This window comes from Vollenhovia emeryi, unplaced genomic scaffold (assembly GCF_000949405.1).
Source record: "Vollenhovia emeryi isolate VEMERY1.0 unplaced genomic scaffold, V.emery_V1.0 DF939145.1, whole genome shotgun sequence".
In the NCBI taxonomy this organism is placed as follows: domain Eukaryota; kingdom Metazoa; phylum Arthropoda; class Insecta; order Hymenoptera; family Formicidae; genus Vollenhovia; species Vollenhovia emeryi.
The window spans coordinates 512,706-537,948 of record NW_011967221.1 but is presented as its reverse complement, the minus strand read 5'-3'; the positions used below and the strand labels follow the sequence as shown (position 1 = coordinate 537,948).

The following is a 25,243-nucleotide window of genomic DNA, read 5'->3' as shown; positions in this document are numbered from 1 at the left end:
TTCATTGCAAGAAAGTAACTGCAAAGTAACGATTCATTATTTTTTGAGTAACTGTAACTGTAACGCGTTATTTTTCAGAATTGGTAACGTGTAACTGTAACTAATTATATTTTTAGCAAAAAAAAACTGTAACTGTTACTAGATACTTTTCTAAAGTAACTTTCCCAACTCTGCTTATAACTGTGTACCAGTGAGTATTCACTGTTTTCAATGATAATCTACTGATTGACTTGTAGAGAGTAATGCTTATAGAAAATTCCATTCTACAGAGTGTAAAATTCTCTCCTCTTCTTTCGTCGAATTTTCTCATAGACTTCGCAAACATATTTATTTACTGTGCTTTATGTGCTGGGCACTCAACGTGAACCTTCCCGATCACACGGCGCCAATGTACATATGTAAATCGTATGTTCGCGATTTTGCTTTCTCGCGACGCTCAATTGATTTTCGAATGAGCCGGCTCGATTATCTCTCCCGGCAAATCACACTGTCGCACGTTACGCTCGTAGCGCGTACACGTCTAGCCATAACTTTCTGGAAATTTCTGTGAGCGATTCACGGCGGATGTTACCGGAGATTGAGAGCGAACCGAGGTTGGGAGTAGTTCCGAGTGCGTCTCAATTAATGACGAGAACTAAAAGCCTCGCTAAACGAGAGATTCATCCCGCTGTATGGACTTCCCGACGAGAGATGGTGGAACTTGTTGTTGCACTTTTCGACCGAATTTTTAACGGCCCTATTCTTTGTTTCACATTTCTGAGAAAACTATATGATTTGTACACCGCATACATATCTTACATAACATTCAGCTATTTGAAAGATTACGGATCAATAGAAATCTAAATGAATCTCCTAACTTTACTTGATGAATTTAAAATCAATTTCTCAGATCTCTAATCCCATCAGTGTGGTTATACTTGATGTAATGATTCAATATTCAATAATTTGGTGGAATAATTAAGCGCGAAGATAATATTGAGAATGTGATATCCAATCTGAGTGAAAAGTTTGCCACACAATTATATTCTGAAATGGTCTGTGAATTATATGTTAAAGATTGTTTTAAGAATGTTATTTTTAGTAGCAATACGCCTTTCCTTCTTTTTGTTTCGGGATATCAAAGTTAGAAATTTAACATTAACAGTTTTTGTGGTACTATACACTAATCCTGAAAATTATGTGATCGTGGGACAACATGGCATTTTGAACAAGTTTATGAGTGTTTTGAAATTTTACTGTACATTTTACTAGTAAAATATATACTAACGATAAGTATAATTACTAGTGAAATGTATGGTAAAACCTCGAAAAACTCTCATAAAATTCTTCGAAACGATTACATAATTTTCGGGATAAATTTTACAAGAAAATTCCCTCCGTGTAGATACGTTTATTAAAAAAGTTTACCTAACTGAACATTCCTTTCTGAAGATCTTTATGTCCAGGAAAGAATATAGAGTTCATGCTGTTTGAAATAATGCCCTCATTTGCAGCTTGAACGATCGAGAGGTATATCGTCCGTCAATAAAAAAACATAAAAGCTCGTCTTTCATTGCCCGCGCACCTAAGGAATTTTCCCTTTCTCAATGGAGACACTTACGGGGCTCCGAACATGCATCATATCATTTTTATTCGTGTTTCACCCGCGAGGAGAATCTCGAGAGAGGAGAAAGGTATATCTTACGTATCCCCATGCATCTTCCCGATACTTTTAAAACAAGTCAACGGAAAACGCGCTCTTCCTTGTCCGCCTTTCGTGTTTCACGAAATGTCCTCGAGTAGAATCGAATCTCTGTGCCGAGACACGTTCGCCCGATGTGTCATTCGTTCGCCGCTGCTGTTAGTGAAAGAACCCCCCGTCGCAGTCGCATTTTCACGTTGTAAGCGAAGGTATATTTCTAAAGGAGCGCGGTATCGCTGATCATTTTACACACAAGATGTTTCGAAGAGTAGCGCAGTTGCTCTCAGTTCTATAGATTTCCCCGGGATTCGATCAGTTCTATATCTTCGCTACGAAATTTAAAATAGCGTACTCTTTTTATATATTTTTTATATTTTCTACGTCTACACTGACAAAAAAACATTTTTAACTAAGTAAATAGATTTATTTCAAATTATTTTTTTACCGAAGTAAATATTTATTCTATTTAAATAAAAATATCAAATTTCAAGTAAATCTGTGTATTATATTTAGTAAATTAATTTAAATCTTTACATTTTCTACATTCAACTAAAGATTTCATAAGATAGATAGAGAATATTATTTCTTAAATAAATTCACTGTTTTTGTCAAATAAGAAATCCAATTTTCTTCGCTGTAAAACTTGTATCCTAGTAAACATTTTATAGAATTAAAGTAAAAATTTTTTAATTTAAAATTATCTACTGTTTGATATTTAATAAATACTTAAATTAAAGAAATGCATGTTTTAATTTGCTTATAATTTTTTAAATTTTAGTTAATAAGCTATTCCAAGCAACTCGATGAATAATTTTCTTGAGTAAAGTAATATTTTTTTTATTAATATATTTTTTATCAGTGTACGACAGTACTGTTTTGATTCAGTATTTACAACGCAAAATGCGAACACGTTAACTACATATGTTGTCGATGGAACTTTGAATTGCTGTTTCCCTGTTTGACCGCAATGCTCCTAATTTATTGTTTAAGTTCTAATATCAAATATCTCCCTAGCCGAGACGCCATTATCTAAAGTTTTGTTAAAACTGTGCACAATTCAAATTATTTGATCTATTTGATTCCGTGTTTCTTTTTCGAAGCCGATTTGTACAAATTCCTCAATAGAAGAAATACATATTTTTTCCATTTGATTAGATATGACTGTTGATTAAGTTCGGCTAAAAACAATCATTCAAGACTTTTAATTCTTCAGAACATGTACAACATAGATCTGTTGAGGGATGAGATAATTTCTGAAAGTCTAAAATGATTTCGTTTCTCTGGTGTTTTTCATAGCCGTTTTTGAAAATTCTATCTCTGTTTGTTTCCTAAAGAGAAGCGCATAAAGAAAAGAGATATAAGTTTACAAATTGGGTCATTCGCTATTTCAAAGATTCGAGAAAATACAATGTAACAATTGTCATAAACCGTTACGTAAAGTCCGCTTCGACCGCCAAGAGTTGCTGTATAGACAGTTCGGGCGTATTTGCAAAACGAAACCGGCTTTATCCCGACAAGACTCACGCCCTTCTTCGCTACATCGCAGGAACTTGCCCGATCAAGGAAATCTCTATTGGCCCATTGATTGTAAACGTGCAACTGGTACTTACGATAAAGATCTACTTTGCGGATTATCCGTAGAATGTGCGCCTTGAATTTTTACGTCAAAGCTTGTCCTGCTTATCTCCGCCCGTATATTTTTTCGGCTATTGAAAAGATATCACTTTGCGAATCATCAGTTGTCGAATAAAGAGCTAGGGTACTTTTCTTTCAACCATAATTAACAAGGCACATTTGAAATGACTGAATAATGTAATTTGAAACACATTATTTAAAACATAAATTTAAAAAGTATATATTTACAAAGGTTATAAAGTATCCAAGGTTTTTTTAATAATAATTAATGAAATTTTAAATTAACCGTATATCCTTTATTTTGCAGTAAATAATTGGAAAATTTAAATTTCTCTCTCTCTCTAATAGATAAATTTTCAAACTTCCGTTATTCTTTAGAAACTATCGACATCTTTGCGAAATAATTTTTTTCCTTGGAATCAAGAGAGCTATTTAAATGATGTTTCTAATGCTTCTTCTAATATGTAAGATACGGAGAGTCGATTTGAGTCAGTTAAAGAGCAAGAGGATGAAAACTTTTGAAAACATCTAAAAATCTTGGAAGCTTAGGAGTTTCAGAAGCCCTTGAGGTATGGGAAGTATCTGAAACAAGTAAAAACATTGAATCAGCTTTGACACTAAAAATTAAGAAATTGGATCCTTCTAACTCGAAAGGCCCCTTCCTATTCTAAAACGAATTATACATATTAATGTGAAAATATCGATGAAATAGTATTTAATACGCTCTTTCAATATTGATCGGGATTGAAAAGCTTCGCGGTAGAAACGCAATGCGGTCATGACAATAGTACAAAAGCCCACAGCTACAGCGGACATAGTGATTACAGAAGGTCGCACGCGGGACAATGGGCCATCCCAAAGTCGATGCCTCGTCGAATCCAATCGGTAGAATGATCGCATGTATTCGCGTATAGTTGGCTGCTCTTGAGCTGTGTCCGCGAGTAATTCGATATTCGGCAAAGCATCGCCGATCGACCGTGAGCCTTGCTAGCATTGCGCCATGCCGATCGATCGGTCAACGATCGCGGATGCTTTGCGCTTCGCGAGACAAAACCGAATTTCGATTATGATTTTCACCGATTCGCGCAAACATTCCAGTTTATAATAATCGGATCGGCACGCGTCGACTCGAAAGCGCGGAAGAATCGCACCAAGGTATTATCATAGACCGCAAAGTGACGGAAAAAAGCCGGATATAATTCCACATTACGTAGATGTGCAGTTGACATTTTACGTATTTATCAGATAGAGACAACATCACAAAATCGTGCAATATTTTCTCACCATTTATTAATGTTGTTACTAATATTGCAGAAAAACATCAATTAATGTTGTACAAAAATGTTTTATGCGAACATTGTTACATGTAAACTATATAGTACAGTGACATTATTATTTACGAAGACAACAACATTCAGTTTTTACTTTATATATTCATTATATTAAATAATAAATATAATGCGATATATGGAAAATGCACCAAAATATATTTTGAGAGAAGTACTTTTGTTGTTTTAAAAGTTTTTTTAACAACGAGTATTGATATATTATAAAGCACACGGTGTGCAAAATAAATAAATGTATAAATGAATTTATTAGATATTGAATAAACACAGCGAGTAACAAGTAATATAACTAAAATAATTTTTTATTTATTTATACACTATTTGCATTGCTGTTATTAATTTTATATAAAAATTGGTCTCTTTATAAAGCATGTAATACGAGACAAAGTTAACGCTATTAACGAATGTGTACTGAAATTTATAGATTGCATTTGAATATTTGTAGAATAAATTTTCTATCTCAAAGATATGGATAGGACGAAATTTCGGCTAATATCGAGATGTGATAAAAAGAGTCATATATTTTAACTCGTGTATTTATATTCGAGAACAATTGCTGCATCGCCCGAAACAATTCGTAACTATAACGCGAGACTAGAATTGGAAAAAGAAAGATATTAATCTTGTCGAAGGAACTACAAGAAATTGGCTTGAGAGATAAATATCACACATAGAAGTAAATTTATCTGACATAAATCATGCTTGCGCAGTTATTATCCGAAACCAATTGACATACACGTCAATTATATTGTGTATAAAAAAAAAATTATAATTCTGTACTATCGAATGTAGTCAAAACGGTTTTACTGTTCCAGATATTCCCGTAGAAAAGGGAATAAATCGAAATGTCAATAAATCGCGTGTTATCAGTACATGCAAAAAAAAAAAGAAGGCGGACTCTCGCGCTCGAAATTACTATTCGCGAAAACATGGCTGCGCGTCTCAAGCATACGACGTAAAATCTCGCTGCGTTTCCGCATACCAGGTTGTGCAGAATATAATTACGTCGTTTTCCGGTTAAACAGGAGCAACGTAAGGACGTTTTAATTAAGGCTCTCTAAGTTAGGAGCGTAACGAAGCATTGCTAAGAAAATGAGCGGAGAAACGAAAAGTCGTTCGAATTGATCCAAGGAACGTGTACGTCTTATTTGCTTACGATCCAAGAAACGAGGCGGGTTTGACGAGTCACGGGATAATATCGGCGCGCAGGAGGGATCGTTTTGAATTGGGTGGAGCGCGGGAGCGCGGCGCTCGCGCGCGGGAAAGTGCAAAAAGAAGACGAATGCCGCTGCGGCGTTAATTACGGCGCGCGGCGCGCTTAAGTGTCGCCATTTAGCCCGGGATTAATCTGTCACGCGGCGAGCGTGAAAAACTATCCGTTTAAGAGGCCGACTCTCTCATGGAGGACCATTTGATTGGCAGTTCTCGAGACAGACGGAGGGACGGTAAGGGAAGAAAGAGAGAGAGTTCCTTTTGGTGGGCGCTCCTTTTCGCCTCCCTCTCCTCTCGCGCTCGCACTTACAAAGCCCCTTCGCTCGCGCGTATATTCGACTCGGAAGTGGCGTGAAAGAGAGGGCGCGAGAGAGAGAGACGAGAGGACAGGAAAGCGCGGAGGAAGACTTTATTTTCGGTAGTCCGATGACGTTCGCCAGCTCGCGCGAGCGAAGAGGAGCGGCGTCCCGGCGCAGAGGAAGAGAAGATGAAGACGACGACGTCGTCGTAAAAGAAGAAGAGGGAGAAGAAGCCGAGAAGAAGAGGTGGAGGAGGAAGAGGAGGAGGAAGAAGAGGGCATCTCCGAACACAATTTAAAAGATGACGAACAGCCGTATACACAAGCAACGAGTACGACCGAATGCGAGAGATAAAGAGCGCCGTTTCTCTCTCTCTCTCTCCCTCTCTCTTTCTCGCGGGGGAGACGGCGAGCGGGCGAGCGGGAGGTGCGAGAGTGAGGGAGAAAGAGAGAGAAAAGATGTGGCGCGAGGGACAGAGAGATGGCGAAGGGACTCGCGGAGGAGAGAGAGAGAGCGAAAGACGGGCCGGGAGGATCACACGCGTGCGGTTCCTTCGGTTGTTAGGTCGTTGTTATACAGGTTCTTAAAGGTCCCGTCGTCGCTCCGTCGTTCCGTCTCGCTCTCGCGCGACCGCGCTGCGCGCGCAAGCCTCGACCGGCGTCCGCCAGGCGCCGCTGGCGCTGTGGCCGGCCTCGGTCTGCGCGAGCGGGCCGCTCAGTCTAATTTGAACCGTCGCGCGCGCCCGACGCGGGGCCACCGGCGATCTCTCTCCCTTCCTCCGGTCTCTCGCGACACGCGTGACACGCGAGACGCCTCGTGTGTTTTATGCCGCGTGCGACACGCGCGACCACCCGATCCACCCGTCGTCGACGATCCTGCACGGAGGCCGCGCGCAACCATCTCCGCGCGAGAGGAAGCGGTTTCTCGCGCGCGCGCTCGCGAGACAGAGAGGGAGATAGAAAGAAAAAAAGAAGGAGGAAAGAATAAGGGAGGGAGAGAGAGCGAAAGAGAGAGAGAGAGAGAAAGAGAGAGAGAGGGAGAGAGAGAGAAAAAATTAACAGAAACAGAGCGTGGAGAAAAGAGCATGATAACGAGCGCAAGTGGCAACGCTTGCTAATTATTCGTCCGTCTCTTTCCTCGTGTCCCTCCGCGCGAACCCTTCTTCGCCTTTCTCCTTCCGCATTGTCACGCGGATCGGCAAGGGTGGCCCGTTCCGAAAAGCGGAGCCCGAGTACGTGCGCGAGAGTGGTGAGCGTCGGGCCGAAGAGTGTAGTGCGCGAGCGAGCAAGTGTGCGGGTGGCCGTACAGTCGAGAGAGGAGCGGTCGTCTCGTGGGTATATTTAAATAGTGTCTCGGCTGATCAGAGAGGAGGCCGACACTTTCCTCGTCGTCGTCGTCGTCGTCTCCGCCGCCGTTACCGTCCTCGTATTCCTCTTTTCGTCCCCGTTATAGAGAATCTCCGTTTCGCCGACCGTGTCCCGCGCTCTCCCTCCCTCTCTCTCTCTCTCTCTCTTTCTCACTTTTGCCGCTTCGGTCCGCGACACCCCGAGTCTCGGACAGCGCGCGAGGGGTTGGCGAGACGATCCGCGGAATTCCGCACGACTCGATGTCGCTGACGGCCGCGGGTGTTCCCTGGTGCGAGGCCGAGCAGTTCCGTTTGCCCGCGAGTGCGAGCGAACACGTGGACTAGAGAGGACTACTCGGCCGGTTCCGTCGACTGTCAAGCATCCGAGCCCGTCTCGCTCGGAATCGCGGAAAGAACTCGACGGGGCTCTCGCGGTGAGACCATCGATGAGGCCCCGGTTCAGGTCGGACCAGGATGATCGTGCCGATCGCGAATCATAATGAACACGACCTATGAGAGATCAATGCTGGTTATCGCGTCCGCGATCGTCGCAGCCGCCGGTCGGGATCATCTGCGATAATACGACGCCTTTCCGAAGAAAGAAAGGAAAACGCCCGTAGATAAGATAAGCGGCCGCATCTTGCGGTTCGCCACCGGTGCTGTTTCCGCCAGCTTTGACGATGAGGAGAATAGTGTCTCGTAGGACGAAGAGGAATATGGAAGAAACCCCGACGTTCCACTACCGGCGGTACAACACCTCGTGAGGAGCCCGAATCCCGGAAGAGGAAGCCGACAACGATCTAGCCGTTTGGGCGAGCGGGACGAGAAAGAGAGAGAGAGAGAGAGAGACAGAGGTGACTACTCGCGAGGGGGGAAACAACGAGGAACATAGGACTCGCAGGAGCATCTGTATCAGCGAAAGGGACACGTTCCCCGAGCACCAAGAAGGAGGGGGCGAGAAACGCGTGCCTCTGTGCGAGTCGGGGTGACCGAGGTGTCGACCTCACCCCCGATCACACCGCCAACCAGGTTGGATGATGTGGGCGCCTCTGCTTTTGGCCGGGTTCTTAAGCGGCTGGTGGGGCGCACTGGCGCTCGCTGCGGCACCCCCCGCCATTCGGGACACCGTCCTCGGGAAAACGTCCGGGACGACGACAAGCATCACCGAGGCGAGGCACTATCGTCCACTGTCGATAAGCGTGGTGGACGAGGCCGGAGTTACGGGGTGGTACCAGTCGCGAGAAATTGCGGCACACCCGGAGCACACGTCCTCCGACCTTCGCCCAGCTCGTCCTCGCGACCTCGACGCGGTCTCGCTGCTTCGTCAGAGCTCGGTGAACCTCGGGGAGGACCTCATCCGAGATGGAGAAGGATCGCCGGAGAGCGACATGCGACGGTTCTCGTATTACCTGGCGACACGTGGAGCAACGTCGTCCGCGGTGGATCCTGGAACTCGGCCGAGTCCCAAACGAACGGAGGACCCCGCCAAGGACAGCGCCTCCCTCCCCGCCGTCGAGACGGAGACGCGCGTTCGCGCCTTTCATCCCGAGATAAACGAGTCCGGTCTGACTCGCGCGCCCCGTCACTCCTCGACGCAAGCACCCCTCGCGTATTCACCGGCGGAGTCGTCGATGCAGCGGCCACGGATCGCCAGATCGACGAAGCAGAGACCAAAGAACCGTACCAGAGCGGACTCGCCCCGCGAGCAGCGACGCCGCTGCAGAAACAAGGACAGAGGCTGCCGCGGTCAAAACTGGTGTCCCGATGTTGACGTGGGCAATCGGGCCTACCTGGCGCCCACCGTGTTCGAGGGTAAGGTTCGCAGCATGTCCTCGCGGAGGAAGCCCGGCTTCAACTACGCGGTGACCTTCGAGGTGAAGCAGGTATACAAGAACCAGCCGGGCTTTCAGCCGCTGCAGAAGAACGATAGCGTGCGGCTACATTTTCGCGACAAATTGGTGCCTGGCAAGTCGACCGTGTGCAACGGCCACGAGGCCGGTAACAAGCAGCAGCAGCAGCAACAGCAGCAACGCGATAATCCGAGTGGTGTGGTGCGAGCCAATATTAAAAGGGGCAAAGTGTATCTAGTGTTTGTGGATCGCGTGGGACCCAGAAACTTCACGATCCTCGGCGAGCCGGTGATCCGAAACAAGAAGAACGAACAAGTCGTCCAAGCTGTCGTTCGACCGGATTACGGTGAGTCCCAAAAATTATGCGTACTGTAATCCCCGATTAGTCGATCGAACGCGTACGCGCTGATAGAAAATGACGCTCGGAAGCTCGACGCGAAATGAAAAACAAGAGGGTACCATTTCGCTTCAAATTACAGCTGATTACAGTTAAGAGCGCAGCTGGAGAGTTTATTTAAATGTTTTTGATGAAACGAGTATATAATGAAACAGAAAGTATACACTTTCTTCGAACGACTGAATTTTGTTTAGAGAGAAGTTAATTTCTCTCAACTTTTTTTTATTGTGGCACTTGTACATCTTTTTCATCTAAGTTTTTTTATTACGACAGTTAATTTGTCGTTTAGCCGTCCTTTTTTTAAGTCACGATCTAGTTTATATCTTTATATCTTTGAAGACCACATTCTTACAACTGACGACTATTGTAGTTTCATAATGCGGTTTGTAGATTTCGTTATCCGAAAACGCGGTAAAACCAATGATGCAATTGCTACAAATAAACTTGCCAAGTATTGTAGCGCGGTACTTTTTGTCACAAATTTCAAACATTTTCCTTAAAAATTGTTAAGAGATAAGCACTTTCGGTTAAAAATGCCAAAAACTACGGTGTTTGTATTGAGATAAAAAAGTCGTCTCTGAAACTCGGTTAGTTTCAAATTACACTTTAATAACCTCAGGTTTCAGCTATCCAGGTACTTAGTCGCGAAATACACGAGCATGAATTATTCGCTCGATTTTCGACAGCGTATATCGATCTATAAAATACGCCAATAAATCGACTGCATATTTGAGCAGGTGAAAGAATTTAAAGCCCTTAGGGGCGTTCGGGTTCGAATAAACAGGAGCGCGCCGCGTGATATCTCACTTGTTCCCGATAATTGTTCGTCGCAGGACGACCGCTTCGGTCGATTTGTGATGACTCGAGGGTACGATCGAGCTCGATACACTCTGCCTGATAGTTTTTCCGTTGAAACGCGTCATCGATGTAGAATTCTCGATCAGTTTCGGGATATAGTGCAGCAATATTGTTAATATGGAGAGGGATGTTCCAACAGGCGCGTGTACATATTTCCCTTTTGCAGACAGCCCGGCAATATGGCAGCTAACTTATGTAAACGCACGTGAATATTTTAATTCACGCGTGATACAGCACGGAGGTACAGGCAGATTTTACGTTTAAATTCAGGACTAAACTTTTATTAATTTAGAGAACATGTTTTAACTGTTAATTAAAGTACAAACCCCAACGAAAAATTGTACGGAAATTTAGCGGAAATTTATTTTCGGCTCGAATGCGATGTCTTTTGTCAAGTCAGAAATAAGCTCGTGACCTCCGCGGTGTTGCTGTAACACGTTCTAATTTCCCTTCGTCGCGTAACATCCGCGTTTTAAATCAATTGTCACATTCGACGTTGGAACCATTGAGAATTTACAGCGAGCAAGATCGAGATATCCAAGTCATAGAATTTATAACACGCGCCGTTTACGCATTTCTTCTGTCGAGAGGCTTTGATAAACTGACATTTGCATTATGCAGTATCCAATAATAGCATGGAATCGTTTTGCAAAATTCACGTCTAATCTAGGAAAGATCGTAATGCCGCTACAAAGGAGAGCTCTATGAGAGCAGAGCGACGAGGGATCGTTTTCAACGACATTGTTCCAACGACATTGGACACGGAGTGTCCAAGCACTATCTTATCTTGGAACGGCTACGACTGCGACGTAAGAGGAAAGAGGCGCTCTCCGGGCGTGATCGTCGGGACGCCGTGCGTCGCGCTTATATTTAACCCGCCACGTAAGTCGCGAATCCGCGGTCGCGTCGCCTCGTTCACCGAGATACGTACACCGCGTCCCAGCAGTTTCCCCTCGCGATCGTCGATTAGTAATACGCGGCGACGCTCTCGCCAATCGTCGCGGGTCGCGTTACGTCGCGTCGCGTCGGTGCTTAACGAGCGGTGAATTTTTGAAGGTAGTCCAATTTGCTGTCGGCGTCGGTTCAATGCGCTTCCACCTCTCCGCGCGATCTCTTCGTCGCCGAGACCATTGGCTCCCACCTCATCTCGGTGGCTGCATGGACCGCTGCCGGATGACTCTACCGTTTGACTCGCGTGACGACCTTCCGCGGTCGATTTATCATCGCACCGAACGTGACGAGTGATGGAACAGGGTCATGTTCCCTCTCTGGCAGATCTGTGTAAATGACACCGAGTTTGAGAGGAAACTCGAATCGGGCACACGTATTTCAGCTTTTGCTTAAATTTACCTAAAAGTTACTTCGTTAGGATTCCTCATTCAATTTTTAGCAACTAGAAAGTTAGAATAGATATTTCGAGGGGTAAACCGCTGAGAGCATTGTGGTGTGCAGATTTGCGGCATTACTGGCCATATTTTGGACATTATTTTGGGTATTAGGCCTTTCTGGGGCATTATTAAAGGTGTAATAAGATAAAATAAGATCATACAAGATAATAAGATTAAGTAATGCCCACTGGACATTAGTGGGCATTGGTGTACAAGATTTTGGTCAGCGGTTTTCCCCTCGAGATATTTGTTGGAAGTTTCGAAAATGCGATTTTTCATAAATTGCAATATAAATATCAGAATTACGTCTGGGAGGGATACTTTTTTATTCTTGGTACAAATTAATGTAATCCGAGTTTGACGAATTTCGTAAACTAAATCAGATTAATTCTTGAAAAAGTTCTTCTTGAATGCTGACAATTTCAACGTCTCGCTTGCAGCGATAGAAATCGCCGGCGTGATTGAGACACGAGTAAGAAACGATCTGATTTGATTTACCTTAAACGCTCGGCGCGGAAAAGTAGAAAGCCGCCGGCGATACGACAAATTCCGCGCGGGCATCGGAGGATGACGGGGTCGGTGTCGCAGGCTTGCAAATTTTCTTCTTATCTTGAACTCCGTGTCGTGACGGAACGTAAGCGGTAATCGTGAGCGCGCGCGCGCGCGCGTCGGTTCCACCTGTCCTTAACAGTTAACAAGTGGCGCGTAGTCGCGACGACGACAGACAGGTCGGAACGAGCGAGCGAGCGAGGCGCACGCGCTCGATCTCTAACGTTAACGGAATAAGAGGCATTAATGAAACGTGATCGTTAGCGGTCACTTCGCGTCGCTAACTACCGCTACTACCCTGCTTACAAGGTATCCGAGACATTTGCGCTGACCTTTCCATCAATTTGAGTTTATTTTTTTCTCCGTTTGGCTAATTCGCTGCTGGATTGTGCACGGATAGAAGAGATTTCTTCAAAAGATGCTGGTGCTGGTAATCCTGTCCTTATTTCTGTTGTAATAAATGATCACTAATCTCTGCTTTTCGAATCGATGATTTCTTCGCTAGTGAAACACTATCGGAATGAAGTTGTTCGTACAAATTATGAGTTAATTTCATATTAATTTTACACTGTAAAAAAATATGTAAAATTACATACATAATAAGTGTAGCGATTACGCTATTAATAACAGAAATATATTAATTTATGTACTTTTACCAAAGATATTTGTTTCACTCTTTGCTGTGTAAATACTTGTTTATACTTGATGAAAAATTACAACAAATTGTAAAATTTACACAATTAAAAGGATGCAGTTTACTTATTATATAAGGTAATAATTTTACCTGCAAGGTGTAAATTTACAGACGTATGTAACTATACACCTTTAATAGGTGGTCCCAATATTACCCATCATAATAATTGTAATTTTACATGTAATTTTTTACAGTGTATTGTACAGTCTCCAGCAAATTTCGTAAAAAAAAGTTTATTGGATATTTTCGTAGAATTTTTGGTTTTAATGTTTCGATAACGTTTAATGACTCGTGCGTGTTCTTTAGCATATTTGCACTTGCCTTAACAGATACTTTCTTAACAGAATCTTAACAGAATTAAATCTTTAATGGTATATATTTTTTCTGTTAATAATATAGAATTGTATATAGAATATTCTGTAAATCTTTGAAGTCGGTTAAAGCCAGTGCTAAGACTAGCTCGTAATGTGACAGATAATGAGTTATCGACGTAACCGATACGAAGACTTGCATAAAGGTAACCGATAACTGTGATCGTAAAAAAACGTAGAAAGTACATTGGGAGCATTGCATGTTTATTGCAAAAGTTTAATCTGATCGATACTTATCCTAAATTTTTAATGAAAAACCCGAGATCAAGAGCTGGAAAAGGGAGTAAATGGCAAATGATTATTCTTTCAGAAGTCTTTGATTATTACAATTACACAAGAGATAAACAATTAACCAACAATTTGTGCACTAATTAAATAATTGCGTAATACCGGCGCGCGCAATAATGCATTATTAAATTGCTAACATCCTGATAATTCTCGCTGATTTATATAGTATATTCGCATTTAAATTATTGCATCTAATCTCTAATTCAAGTAATTTAGCTATCAGATCTTTACTGAAAACAACATTTTTGAAAACAACGAAAAAAATGCCCTTTTGTATAACGTCGCAAAATATAGAAAAAAGGGCTGTAAAAGTATCCTCTGTTATTTTAGTTTTATTCAAATAAAAATTAGCATGCTCTCACACACACATGCACATACACACACGTTATAAATAATACCAGTAATTAATACAAATAACTCGGCTTTATTTTATTTTATTGCAATTTACCTCCATATAAGTAAATTTTTATTTATGGGTAGTCACGCGATTGACCTAAATTCGCAATGCAATACAAAATAATTTTACAATCACCGTAATAGACTTTACCACTTTTGCCTTCCACATCTCGCTTCGGCTAGCATAAAGTAAATTTACAACAAACAAAAATAAGTCTTACGATGTGAATTGCCTATGTGTAGAATATCGATAGGCAAATAATACATGTGGCCAGCAAAGAAATCGATTGACACGGGGTTTATACGATAAACGAGACTTATTTCGGTTACTCGCGTAAAACCTAAAAAATTGTACGAACGCTGAAATGGAATTGAAAACTATCTCAAAATCATTTTCCTCCGAATGCTTTCGTTGAATTTCCAATTGCGTATGCGGATAACGCCGTGAATTAATTTCCGGGAATTAATTTCAATTGTTAATCCGCAACGCATATCGGCACGGCTAGTTTCCAGGAGAAATGCAAAAGCATAAACACGCAGATCTAACTAAGGCTCTTAGTCCGAAACAAACGCGACAGTCAGGGACGATATTGTGAAACCGACGTCTCATGATTATCGCGATATATCGATTCTCGCAAAGGCCATTTTAATCAGTCCAGCGTAACTACCGTCGGAACAACGCCTCAGGACCGATCGCTTATCCAAGTTTCGGCGAAGATAAGCGAATTCCGGCGAGAAAACAAACACGGGGTCCTTTGACGTGCTCGGAAACTACCGGCTGGTATTATCCACCGTCGTGTCGTTAACGTTTCCATCGTTCGTCTTCGTTCTCCTCATCTCCGCGGCTCGCCTCTCCTCCGCAGGAGTTCATAACTGTTGCGCTCGTTTGCTTTAGCGCCTACCTGCTCCGCGCGTGTATTACATCCATCTCGTCGGCGGATCGAAAGTTTTCGCGACTTATCCCATTATCGTTCTCCGAAGATCGTGACAGAATATAAGAGGGAACGTCGGAAAGCAGACGCAGGCTCGGCTCGTTTAGGGGATTGTTGTCTGAGGACCCGCGCCTCTCGAAACCCCATGGAAAGGCAACTCTAAACTTCCTCCCGTATCGATTACCTCGAAACTTAATATAATAATCATCGCAGCGATAACGAGAAGAAACTTGTGGATATAGATTTTCTTGGGAACGCACAAGTTATATTCGATCAAGGCCACACGAGAGTTTCGGACCGTCCTACATAGCATCCGCGTGTACTTTCCTGCTCCGTGTACTTCGTTAAGTAGATTTATCACGTGCAAGTGCGGCGGAGGGTAATCGGATCTTCGACGGCTCCCCCAATCTTAATAAACTTACCAATCTCGCCGAATTGTCCCGATGAAATAATTAGTTCGGCTCCTTTTTTCCGGGACACATGCCTTCTCCGGGCATGAACGGCGTCTCGTAATTGTGCTACGCGCTAATTAGCCGGCGCGCTAATTACGAGTGAGTCCTGGCGAAGCGATAGACCGTGTTGACGCGGTACGATTTTTTTTAAAGAAAGGACTAATTAGTAACGCGATCATTAGTATCGACCGGTGCGACTCGCAATGCCATTCCGAAATTTCAGAGTGGTAACTATTGACTTAACTATTACAATAGTAAAGTGAAGTTACAGTAAGTTATATAGTACGTTAGTACGTTAATTAGAATCTCTATATTTAGTAATATACGCGGTGCGTTATGCTACCAATTATTATACTACTAAATTACTAAAATTAATTTCCAAGGGATTTTTATGACACATTTATGTCCAGCTTAAGATAACTTTTGGTTAAATTCGCTGAAAGAATTGATCACATAAAGCGTCATCTAAGTTAACACTTTAGCATTTGTCACATACTCAACGTTTGTTAAAGATGAAAGTGATACATATACGCAAAATAATGTATTCCCCAAGCAATGAGCGATTGCAGAAGAAAGAAGAGGTCTGCGCAGTATCGGGCGACGCGCGGAACATAAAATATGAGATCCTGTGATGTTCGGTGACGGTTCGTTGATCCGTGATCTGTAAGAGCGGGTCCTCGAGTCCCTCCCTTCTCCAGTTGGCGGTGATTAAACCAAGGGAGGAGGAAGAAGGCTGGAGACATCAATTATAGGGCCTTAATCGGAAACTCGTTCTTACATTCTGTTAGTTTATATCCGAGCGGCGTAAAACGAACCGGAGAAGGAGACATAAAGAGACTTGAAGGAGAGCGCATCGAGAATATCGCGATAGCCTAGTACTTTGCTCTTCTCTCTATTCCAGCCTTCCGATCGTCCCTTTATCTTTATGCTTTCCCACCCTTGGTGGATCAAGGGTCAATTTATATCTTCTTCAATTAGACGTGCACTTTTCGGTAATATTTAACGCAGCAAAATATTTTTAGCAAACGTCGATTAGCTACGGTAGCGAAAATGGTTTTTTCACTGTACAAACGGATTACGACGCGAATCTTGACAGAAAACTGTAGGATATAATCTGTCTGGTAATCAGTGGCCATACAATTTACGTTATATCGAAATTGTGTTTCCGGTAGCTTTGTCCTTTTGTGCATGCTTATCCGCGTGTATCGCTGCTCGCCGTCCCATGCTCTTTGCGCGTTTTCTTTTGTAACGTAACCGTAAGAGCGCTTGATGTTATTTTGTCGAGTAGCTGCAAAATACAAAGTCGCCATAAGGGATTCCGAGTTAGGCAGAAGCTCGCGTAAATGAATTAGCATGTGCATTATGTTGCGAATTAAGGATAGTACATGGACGCAAACTTAATCGCGCCGAGCTCAACGGCACAATTTTGATAATGCACGCCACAATGTGTCTGAAGTGCACTTGATATGCGCTCAGTTAGGTGTTCCTTGGAACATAACTGATCAATTATCATAGAGTATAGAGCTTTGTGCAAAATGTTATTTTACAGTCTACAAAGGCACTTGAACATTTCGTATATTCGAGATCATTTCTGCTTTATCATTTTAAAAATCAATTTTATTATATCGCTTTTGCAGACGTAGCTGCTAGACGAAATTAATCATCATATATACACGCGTCGTATATTTGAAATTCTGGACGACTCCATTTTTCATCGCTTAGAAGCGTCGCAAGCTCGTTGGCGCGAACAAACCGAGCGATCCCTCAGAACTGTCGCCTTTGCGTGTCCTCGTAATGCGTAAAATGAAACGCGCGTGCCGAGCAGGCAATCAGGCTGATATTTCGTGAGTTTCCGGAAACAAATTACCGGCTATGTGTACGTCATTTCCTACATTCTTCGTGACCGCCCTCGCACTTTCGACCAGCTCACGTCTACGCTCACGTTCTATCGTCCGCAAACGCGCCGTTTCGTGGAACACCGTCGGCCGATTTGAATTAAACTTTGTACGAATTCCGTCCCTCGTACCGCGACGAGAACTCTTGCACAAAATTTTACCGGCTGAGTGAACTGCCGCTCGAATCGCGCGAAAATTTTAAGCGAGTTTTCGAAGCGCTGAACTTTCGAGATCTCGAATTTACGAGAATACACATGGTAGTGTTTCTTTTTATTTTCCCGCGTGCTACCAGCGCTCGAAAAAATGATCCTGCAATTGCAGCAACAATTTTCTAGGTACGAAAAAGTAGCTGAGGTACCTAAATGAATAGCCAATACTGCGAAATCGCATATGTTTTGTATGTAATCAATTTAAATAACAGAAACGGAATTTCTATTTTAACTGTTGGCGAATATTAGGAAGAAAGTCTTTTTGTGTCCTCCATCCGTTATAACGTTTGATTGTGATGCATAAACAGTTATATTATTTGCAAAGATTCTTCTAGCTATGCTACCGAAATTCATTTTTATCCAGTGTGAACGATTAATATTTAGTCATGAAACCTAAACTTTCCAGAGGGTATCACTAGAATGTTGCTGCTATAAATTTTGTAGGCCACAAACAATTGACTACCATAAAATAACGAATAGCTGCTATAAATTTTTGTTACAACACCTAGAAATCTACCGTTAGTAAAATTTTTTTTAGTGAGGGAGATTTCCAGGCTCGCTGCAGCGGGGTCGAAATTCAAACTGAACTTGTGTCAATACATCTGTTTGGTCTTCTAACATTTGTTGCATGACGCGATTCCATTATACATCTCAGAAATATAATTCGCTGAAATGTTTGCACCAATAACTAGAATTTCACACGATTGAAGTGCCAGTAACTCGAGTCTTGATTTAGCAAATAGCTGTGACATTTTTTGCAATTTGTCGTTTATCCCAAGTAGCTTTGAGAGAAACGAGCGCGACGTTGACGTAATATCTTTCTAATAAAGATTCCTCCTGCCGATCATCTCGTTAAAGTCCCAACGCATTAGATCATGATTGTCCGTGTCGTGTCTATTTCCGTAATAGGGTATTTGATACGGCGTTATGCGAACGCGTCGATACGTCGTAAAATCTCGCGGAACACGTGTCGCTCTGACCTTAACTACTGGTTCGCTGTCGGGCTTCGATCGGCCTCGCCGATCACTCGATGGGAGTCGATGCGCGCGGCGCGCAGATTCTACGGCCCCGGCGGCGAATTACTATCGATATTAATTGACGCCAATTATCGTCGCGTTCGACACGCGGCCGTATGTAGGACGCGAGCACGTCGTACGGCCTGCGCCGTACGGTGCAACGGTGCACCGCGGTGCAACGACGCAACGGTGCTTCGGGTAAATAGCTGAGAGAATCTCGGTAGTCGTTCGTATCGTTGTCGTCATTGTCGTTGTCGTCGTCGTCGTCGTCGTCGTCGTGACACTTTTGGCCGATTCGAAGAGGATTGCATCTCGATCCGCGTCGGTTAGCCTCGGAAATCGAACACACGCCGTCCATCTCAAAACACTGGGGTGCTATTCCTGTGCATATTATGACAGACGATATCGGGCGATCCAATATCGTCTGTCATAATATCGGAAAAATATCCACGTACGAGATGGTCTGCGCGGTTATGAGCTAAACAGGTTAAATGGCTTTTATTTGAGCGAGCGTATAGCGTATCTGTGTAATAGTTGATTATAAATTGTATCGCGGACAAATGCGTCGTTTCCGGTGAAGGAATCTGTTTCTTCGAAATAACGTAAAGCACACGAATATAAAATGCAGGTAACCCAATAAGCCCGTCTGAATAATGTATACGAATTATTGTCCCAACCTTTTCCATTTTATTCAAGACTCGGAACAAAAATACCCAACAAATTGAGTTGATTTCTAATGACACGTCGACCTCGTTGCATTCTCACCGATTAGCCTCAGACTGTTGCGTTTGCATTTAGAAATATATTGTAAATTTTACGAGCGTGAGAGGGGGACGTAACGGCGAGGAGATACATTGAGCTCGACTTAACATTAACGGGAATAGTAGAGCTCGGGAGCCAAACGGACACCAGATTGGGTCGCATCGTACACGAGCCAGTCAGCGGGATAAGGTGCGCTCGGCTATGCCATTCTGGGTCCGCAGGCGGGGAGGGAGGAAATCGGCACGTACGTATCCAGAGCACGTACGGCCCTGTGTCCATACACAGAGAGTTAGAGAGAGAGAGAGAGAGAGAGGGAGAGAGGAGAGGGAGGGGGAGGGGGAAAGAAAGAACCCACAGGTACACGCTCTATATACTCTCTCTGGACGCTCGCACGCAGTCCGGCACGCATACGCCGGTGGGCCCGCAGGTGAAGGCGCGCGAGGTGGGACGGCCGGACACCGTCGCGTTTCCCTCTCTCTGGTGGGGGACCACACGTGTGGTGTGTGTATACACCGTACCGGCGTGCGGGGCGACCGGGTAGACTGCTGGGCGGTCGCCGATCCAACGCCGAGCATAAACACGCCGAGAGATCTACCGAAGATCGTTCGAACCGCTTTGAGAGCTGCGCGGATCGGTGAGCGATCGATCGGCGCACATGCGATCTTTATCGCGCGCTACAACAGCGGAAGTACTGACTCTACGGATACGAGAAAGATTGATATTAAATGAAATTATGTGCAATGTAAAGGGCAGGAATTTTATAATTAAGAAACGTATACATTATGAATGGATATGAATTATTAATGAAGGTTGATAAGGAGCATTAATGTATATTACGTGGGAGTCTTTCTTTTTAGATTTACACATATTTCGAATTCCGTACAAGAAAATAAGACTTGTGAGAGAAATGTATATTAAAGAGAAAGCAATTTAATGGGGAACGATTTTGATTAAAAATTTATTTTAAGAAAATGAGAAAATATTTTGAACATACACGTGAATAAAAATATGAAAATCGAGATGTTGGATTATGACTTTACTGGAGAGATATATAAAAAGATAAATTATAATGAAAAAGTTTTTAAAAGAGCATCTATGTTGATATGAAGAAATATTAAATATGTGTAGAGAAATAAATGACGTTTTACTAACATAGCCACGCATGTATTTTTGGAGGCAAACATTTATGAAAAATAAATCTGATCGCATTTCGTGACAATTGCCAAATTTACAATTTAAGTGGATAATACTGTTTGAACTCGGTCTGTAGTTGGATCGTAATCAACAATACGATACGCACGTTGTCAATTATAATAGTCATTTCGTCGCAGTTATTATCGTTACCGTTGTCATTATCTCCTGCATCATACAATTATGAAATTAATTGATCGATGATTTAAATCGTGATCTTTCGCTAAAATGTTATTACGCGGAAATCGATTTTGAGATCTGCTTGATTTATGAATTCACGTATCTGTGCAATCGGAGACGCTCTATCGCACGATCTGACGCGAGGATTTATATTAAATTAATGCGTTATGTGAGCCAATTTCAGCACACAACCGTTGCACACGCTTTCGGCATATTAATTCGTTTATAATTCGAAAGTGCTAAACAACAGTTTAGGCAAACTCTTTGAATAAATTACGAGTTAATCCTTCCTTAGCGAACGCGCGTGCGGAAATTTCGTGATAATTATAATCACGAAAATATTTTGGGTGGAAAAGAGGAAAACGAATATATGAGAAAATTGGTTTGCGTGGATTTCAAATTAACCTTAATAAAAATTTAATGGAAATTTCACCATGGAGATTAAGAGTGCTTGGCTGTGCTGGAATGCGAAAATCAATTCTCACTCTCTTAGATAAATTTCACAGTAATCATGCTCTCACTTAATCCCATTGCAAAACCTTTTAGTACACTGACAGACAACTTAATTTTTACAGTACAATGCAATATGAAATAGTAGTATTTTTATAACATAAAGTAAAGATACCAATTCCAGAACCAACACACTTATTGATTAACCAAGATAAAATAAGACAATAAACACGTTATGCAATAATTTATATCGATTTACACAACATCGTTTATACATTTTTATCGGTGATATCTAAAAAAATAACGATTGCAAAAAAAAGCGTTGCCGGTCGTTTAAATCCACACCTTCGATCCTCAATCATCAATGTTAATAGTTGGATCTCAGAGGATTAAAAATTAATCGGCATTAATTTAATTCCACGCGTGAAAAAGAGAAAGAAAAAAGGGGGGAGAGAGAGAGCGCGCCATGGCACACGAACGGCGAAACGAGCGGGTCCGAAATCGCGATCGGCGGATTAAATCAAGCTCGCGAGCCGCGCGCAAGGCAGATTAATTGCCCGGTGTATTGGCCCGGTATGCCCCGGCGATCGTGTAGACTGCTGGGCGGCCAGCAGCCGCCGATCTCCTAACGTGTCCGACCGTTCTCGGAGAGCGTGATTATTTTTAGCGATCTGACCGACCGTGCGATCACAGTGAACGGCGGCGGTAGTGGCGGCACGATTGCACAGCGAAACCGTGATCTCTGTACTCGCGACCCGCCCGCCTGTCCGTAGAAATCTCTCTCTCTCTCTCTCTTCGGTGGGTCATAATGAAGTGCGAGAAGTATCGCACGACACGATCGTGCAGCGCACGCCCTTTATTTTGCCTCCCAGACAATTCTAACGATTTCATTCCGCCGCGGCGCCACGCCGTAGCGTGGTTACTTTCGAAAGCCGACACAGACGGATTCCACGATCTACCCGCGAATTGAAATCGAGATGATAACATCGGCGGTGTTCGCGCCTCGGTGCTGCAGCTACATATCCCACGCTAGAATGCTCTATATTATATTTCTGTTATCTTATCATTTTACGTTTTATTAGTCATTAGATATCGCGTGAGAACGCGAACAACACCGCGGTACGACAAATCGCGTACAATGATAACAAGTATAAAATAAATAATTATCTTTAATAATTAACGAGTCGGTCAATTAGTTCAGATAGTAGCAAACTAATGAAACCAATCGATTTATGTTTAACGCGACTATTAGAAATATATCATACGAATTGCGCAGTGATTAAAGGATTAAAGAGTCTTTATTAAACATTGTGAACTCGCGATCTAGCATTAAGATTTTACATACGAGAGCCGTGCGAGGAGGAGAGAAAGAGAGGGAGAAAAAGAAGTACGAAAGAAGCGGGAATATTTTTTCTTCTCGGAGGACGCGATTTTATTTATTCTTCTGTTAATAGAAGGAACACGCGCGGGATTCATGTCTCGGATGGATAACCCTCGTGTCTCGCGAGGCGATAAGCACCCACGTATATCACTTTCCAAAGGAAAAGAAATTTTAATATTATCCCCCGCGGCGATTTATGGTCGCCATCCTGTGTCAGGATTGAACGCTATCCACAAGTCGACGACAATCGCCGAAAAGCTCGCGATCGTTGCTCATTCCTTCCTTCCTCCCTTTCTTTCGCTTGGTTCTCGAGATCGTCACAGGACTAACAGGTTCATCGTACGACGATCAGCTAACCCGAACGCGATATTATAATTGACCGGCGTAACGGCGTCATCGTGGATTGAATTACAAGATCCGCGAGTTGGACTCGGTGAGTCACGCGAATGCAAAGTGGAGCGAGCGAATTGGAGAATCTTACTTTTACTCATCGGTGAGAGAATGTCTTGAAACTGTAAACGAAGATATCAGGAATCAATCAGCTCGAAGGTAAAACGACTGCCTTGGCAAAATAGAGTGGGTGTAGTAAGGAAATATCTTCTTCACAGCTCTTACCGATTAGCACGTATTTATTGCTGTCGCTCTTCACTCAAATCGCGATAGTAAAGTGATTATTGACATGTAAGTAAAAAAGTGTAAAAACGTCCTTTTCCTATCCTATATAAAAAAGGCGTATTAAGTTGATAGTCAAAAGTCTGGAAGTATCGTCGCTTTTCCGAGATACTGATTAGCTGTCTCGCTTGTGCGATACGACATGCTTCAGTCGTGTTATTTGCAGCTGTCAAACCATGCGAATTTTTAAACAGAGTAAATGGCGCGCGCGAAGCGCGCGCTTATGTTGTCTGGTGAATAAAAAATATCTCTTTTGCATTTTATACGAACGTCAATATATCAATAATATTATTGCTTCGAATTGCTTCGATTTTACTTTGCAACATTATTTTATAACGCATACAACATCCGCGTTCTCTCTCGCCCGTTTCGCTTTTACTGCTTCATCGAAAAACAAAAAACACCCTGATAGCGTATCCCAAATTAGAGCGGGAGCGTTACAAGGCGCGCCGAGGAAACGTAAAGTAGAGATGAAGTAGGGTCGGTGCAGTAACGCACTTAACCGCAAGTGGATTACCTCTTACTGCATCGTACGTACATTAGTTCTCATTCAAGACGTTATCGGCAGTCTACGGCAATTCTTCCACCCTGTGGAGCTACCATCCGTGTCAATTACAACGTCAAAGATACGGTTAATCGACGAGATAAAATTGCTCAAAATTTGTCGCCGGCGTCGTCGCCGTCATAATCGCGCAGTAACTCCGATCTCCCGGTAATAGAGAGCATGCCATTTCTGTCGCGTCTGCCACCGCGGCATCGGTTGTTAATCTTCCGCAATGAATCAGCGCTGGCACGACTCCGAAAGCACGTCTCGTCCTCGCCAAAATTCAAGGCTTCGAACTTGAGGACGAGTTCGATCGGACACGCGCGATTGGTCGCTCTGCGACAAGTGATTCTTCTCTTGCGGTTGTGAGCGACTGGACAAAATGTTGTTTTGAAACTGTACTCCTTCAAAAAGTACAAGATGTCACAAGAGGCGTTAAAAGCTTTTTTAACTTTTCTAAAGTAAAACAGTAATAGAAGTAAAGAATTTAATAGGTTTTCCATGAAATAAAAGCAATTGAAAATATATATACTTTACGAGTGAAGATATTACTAAACAGTAATATATCTATATGCAATTGTTTAGTAGATTTAGATTTATTTATTTCAAGAAATTAGCTAATGTGATATTTTCGAAAGTAATTATAACATTGACTGTTACACAGCACAGTACGGATCTTTATATACGTATAGACAGCCATCGTTTCCTTCGTGTACTATTAGACAACTCCTCCGATACCAAGGAAAGCATCGGCTTGTTGATATACACTATAATCGAGTTAACACTATAATCGCCACACAATATACGCGATAACACCGTCAATTTTGTGGCAGGTAATTATATCTCTACATGAGAAAAGTAATTATAGTGAAGACAAATCTGCCGCTACTATGATAAGTGTCTATGATTGATAAGATCTTTTTATAACAGAGCAAAAAACTGATATGAGCTATCGCGAGTTACGTTATACGCAACTATAATTGCCAATTATGACGGTTCGATTAATTATCCAACGAAGGGATGCGCATCACATTTATCCTGTCTGGAGGAAAAAAAGAGATATAGCAGAAATTCTGACTATGGCGATTCTTATTCATCGAAACACGACTATTCTTCGCCTACCTTCTCCTCTCTCTGTCTTTTCATTCCTTTTGCTGTCTATCAAAGCGCTCCAATATCTCGTTAAAAAGTGGACAAAAAATGCCAGTTAGCTGCTTTCTCTCTCTCTCTCTCTCTCTCTCTCTCTCTCT

General features: G+C 42.7%; 1 protein-coding gene across 6 annotated transcripts in view; it reads left to right on the top strand.

Moving 5' to 3' along the window:
- The window catches only part of LOC105566294 (protein vein), a 462,793-nt gene that overhangs the window by 115,330 nt on the left and 322,220 nt on the right, over window positions 1-25,243 (top strand). For 5 of the 6 annotated variants that reach the window (XR_001009269.1, XR_001009270.1, XM_012020190.1 and 2 more), the window contains exon 1: window positions 7,169-9,714. The exons of the other annotated variant lie outside the window; for it this stretch is intronic. Coding sequence is in view for 3 of the 5 variants with exons in the window: in XM_012020190.1 (XP_011875580.1) it covers window positions 8,553-9,714 (1,162 nt within the window). In the remaining 2 variants the exon portion in view is untranslated. Of the gene's footprint in view, window positions 1-7,168; window positions 9,715-25,243 lie in introns of those variants that run through there. 6 annotated transcript variants of the gene reach the window in all.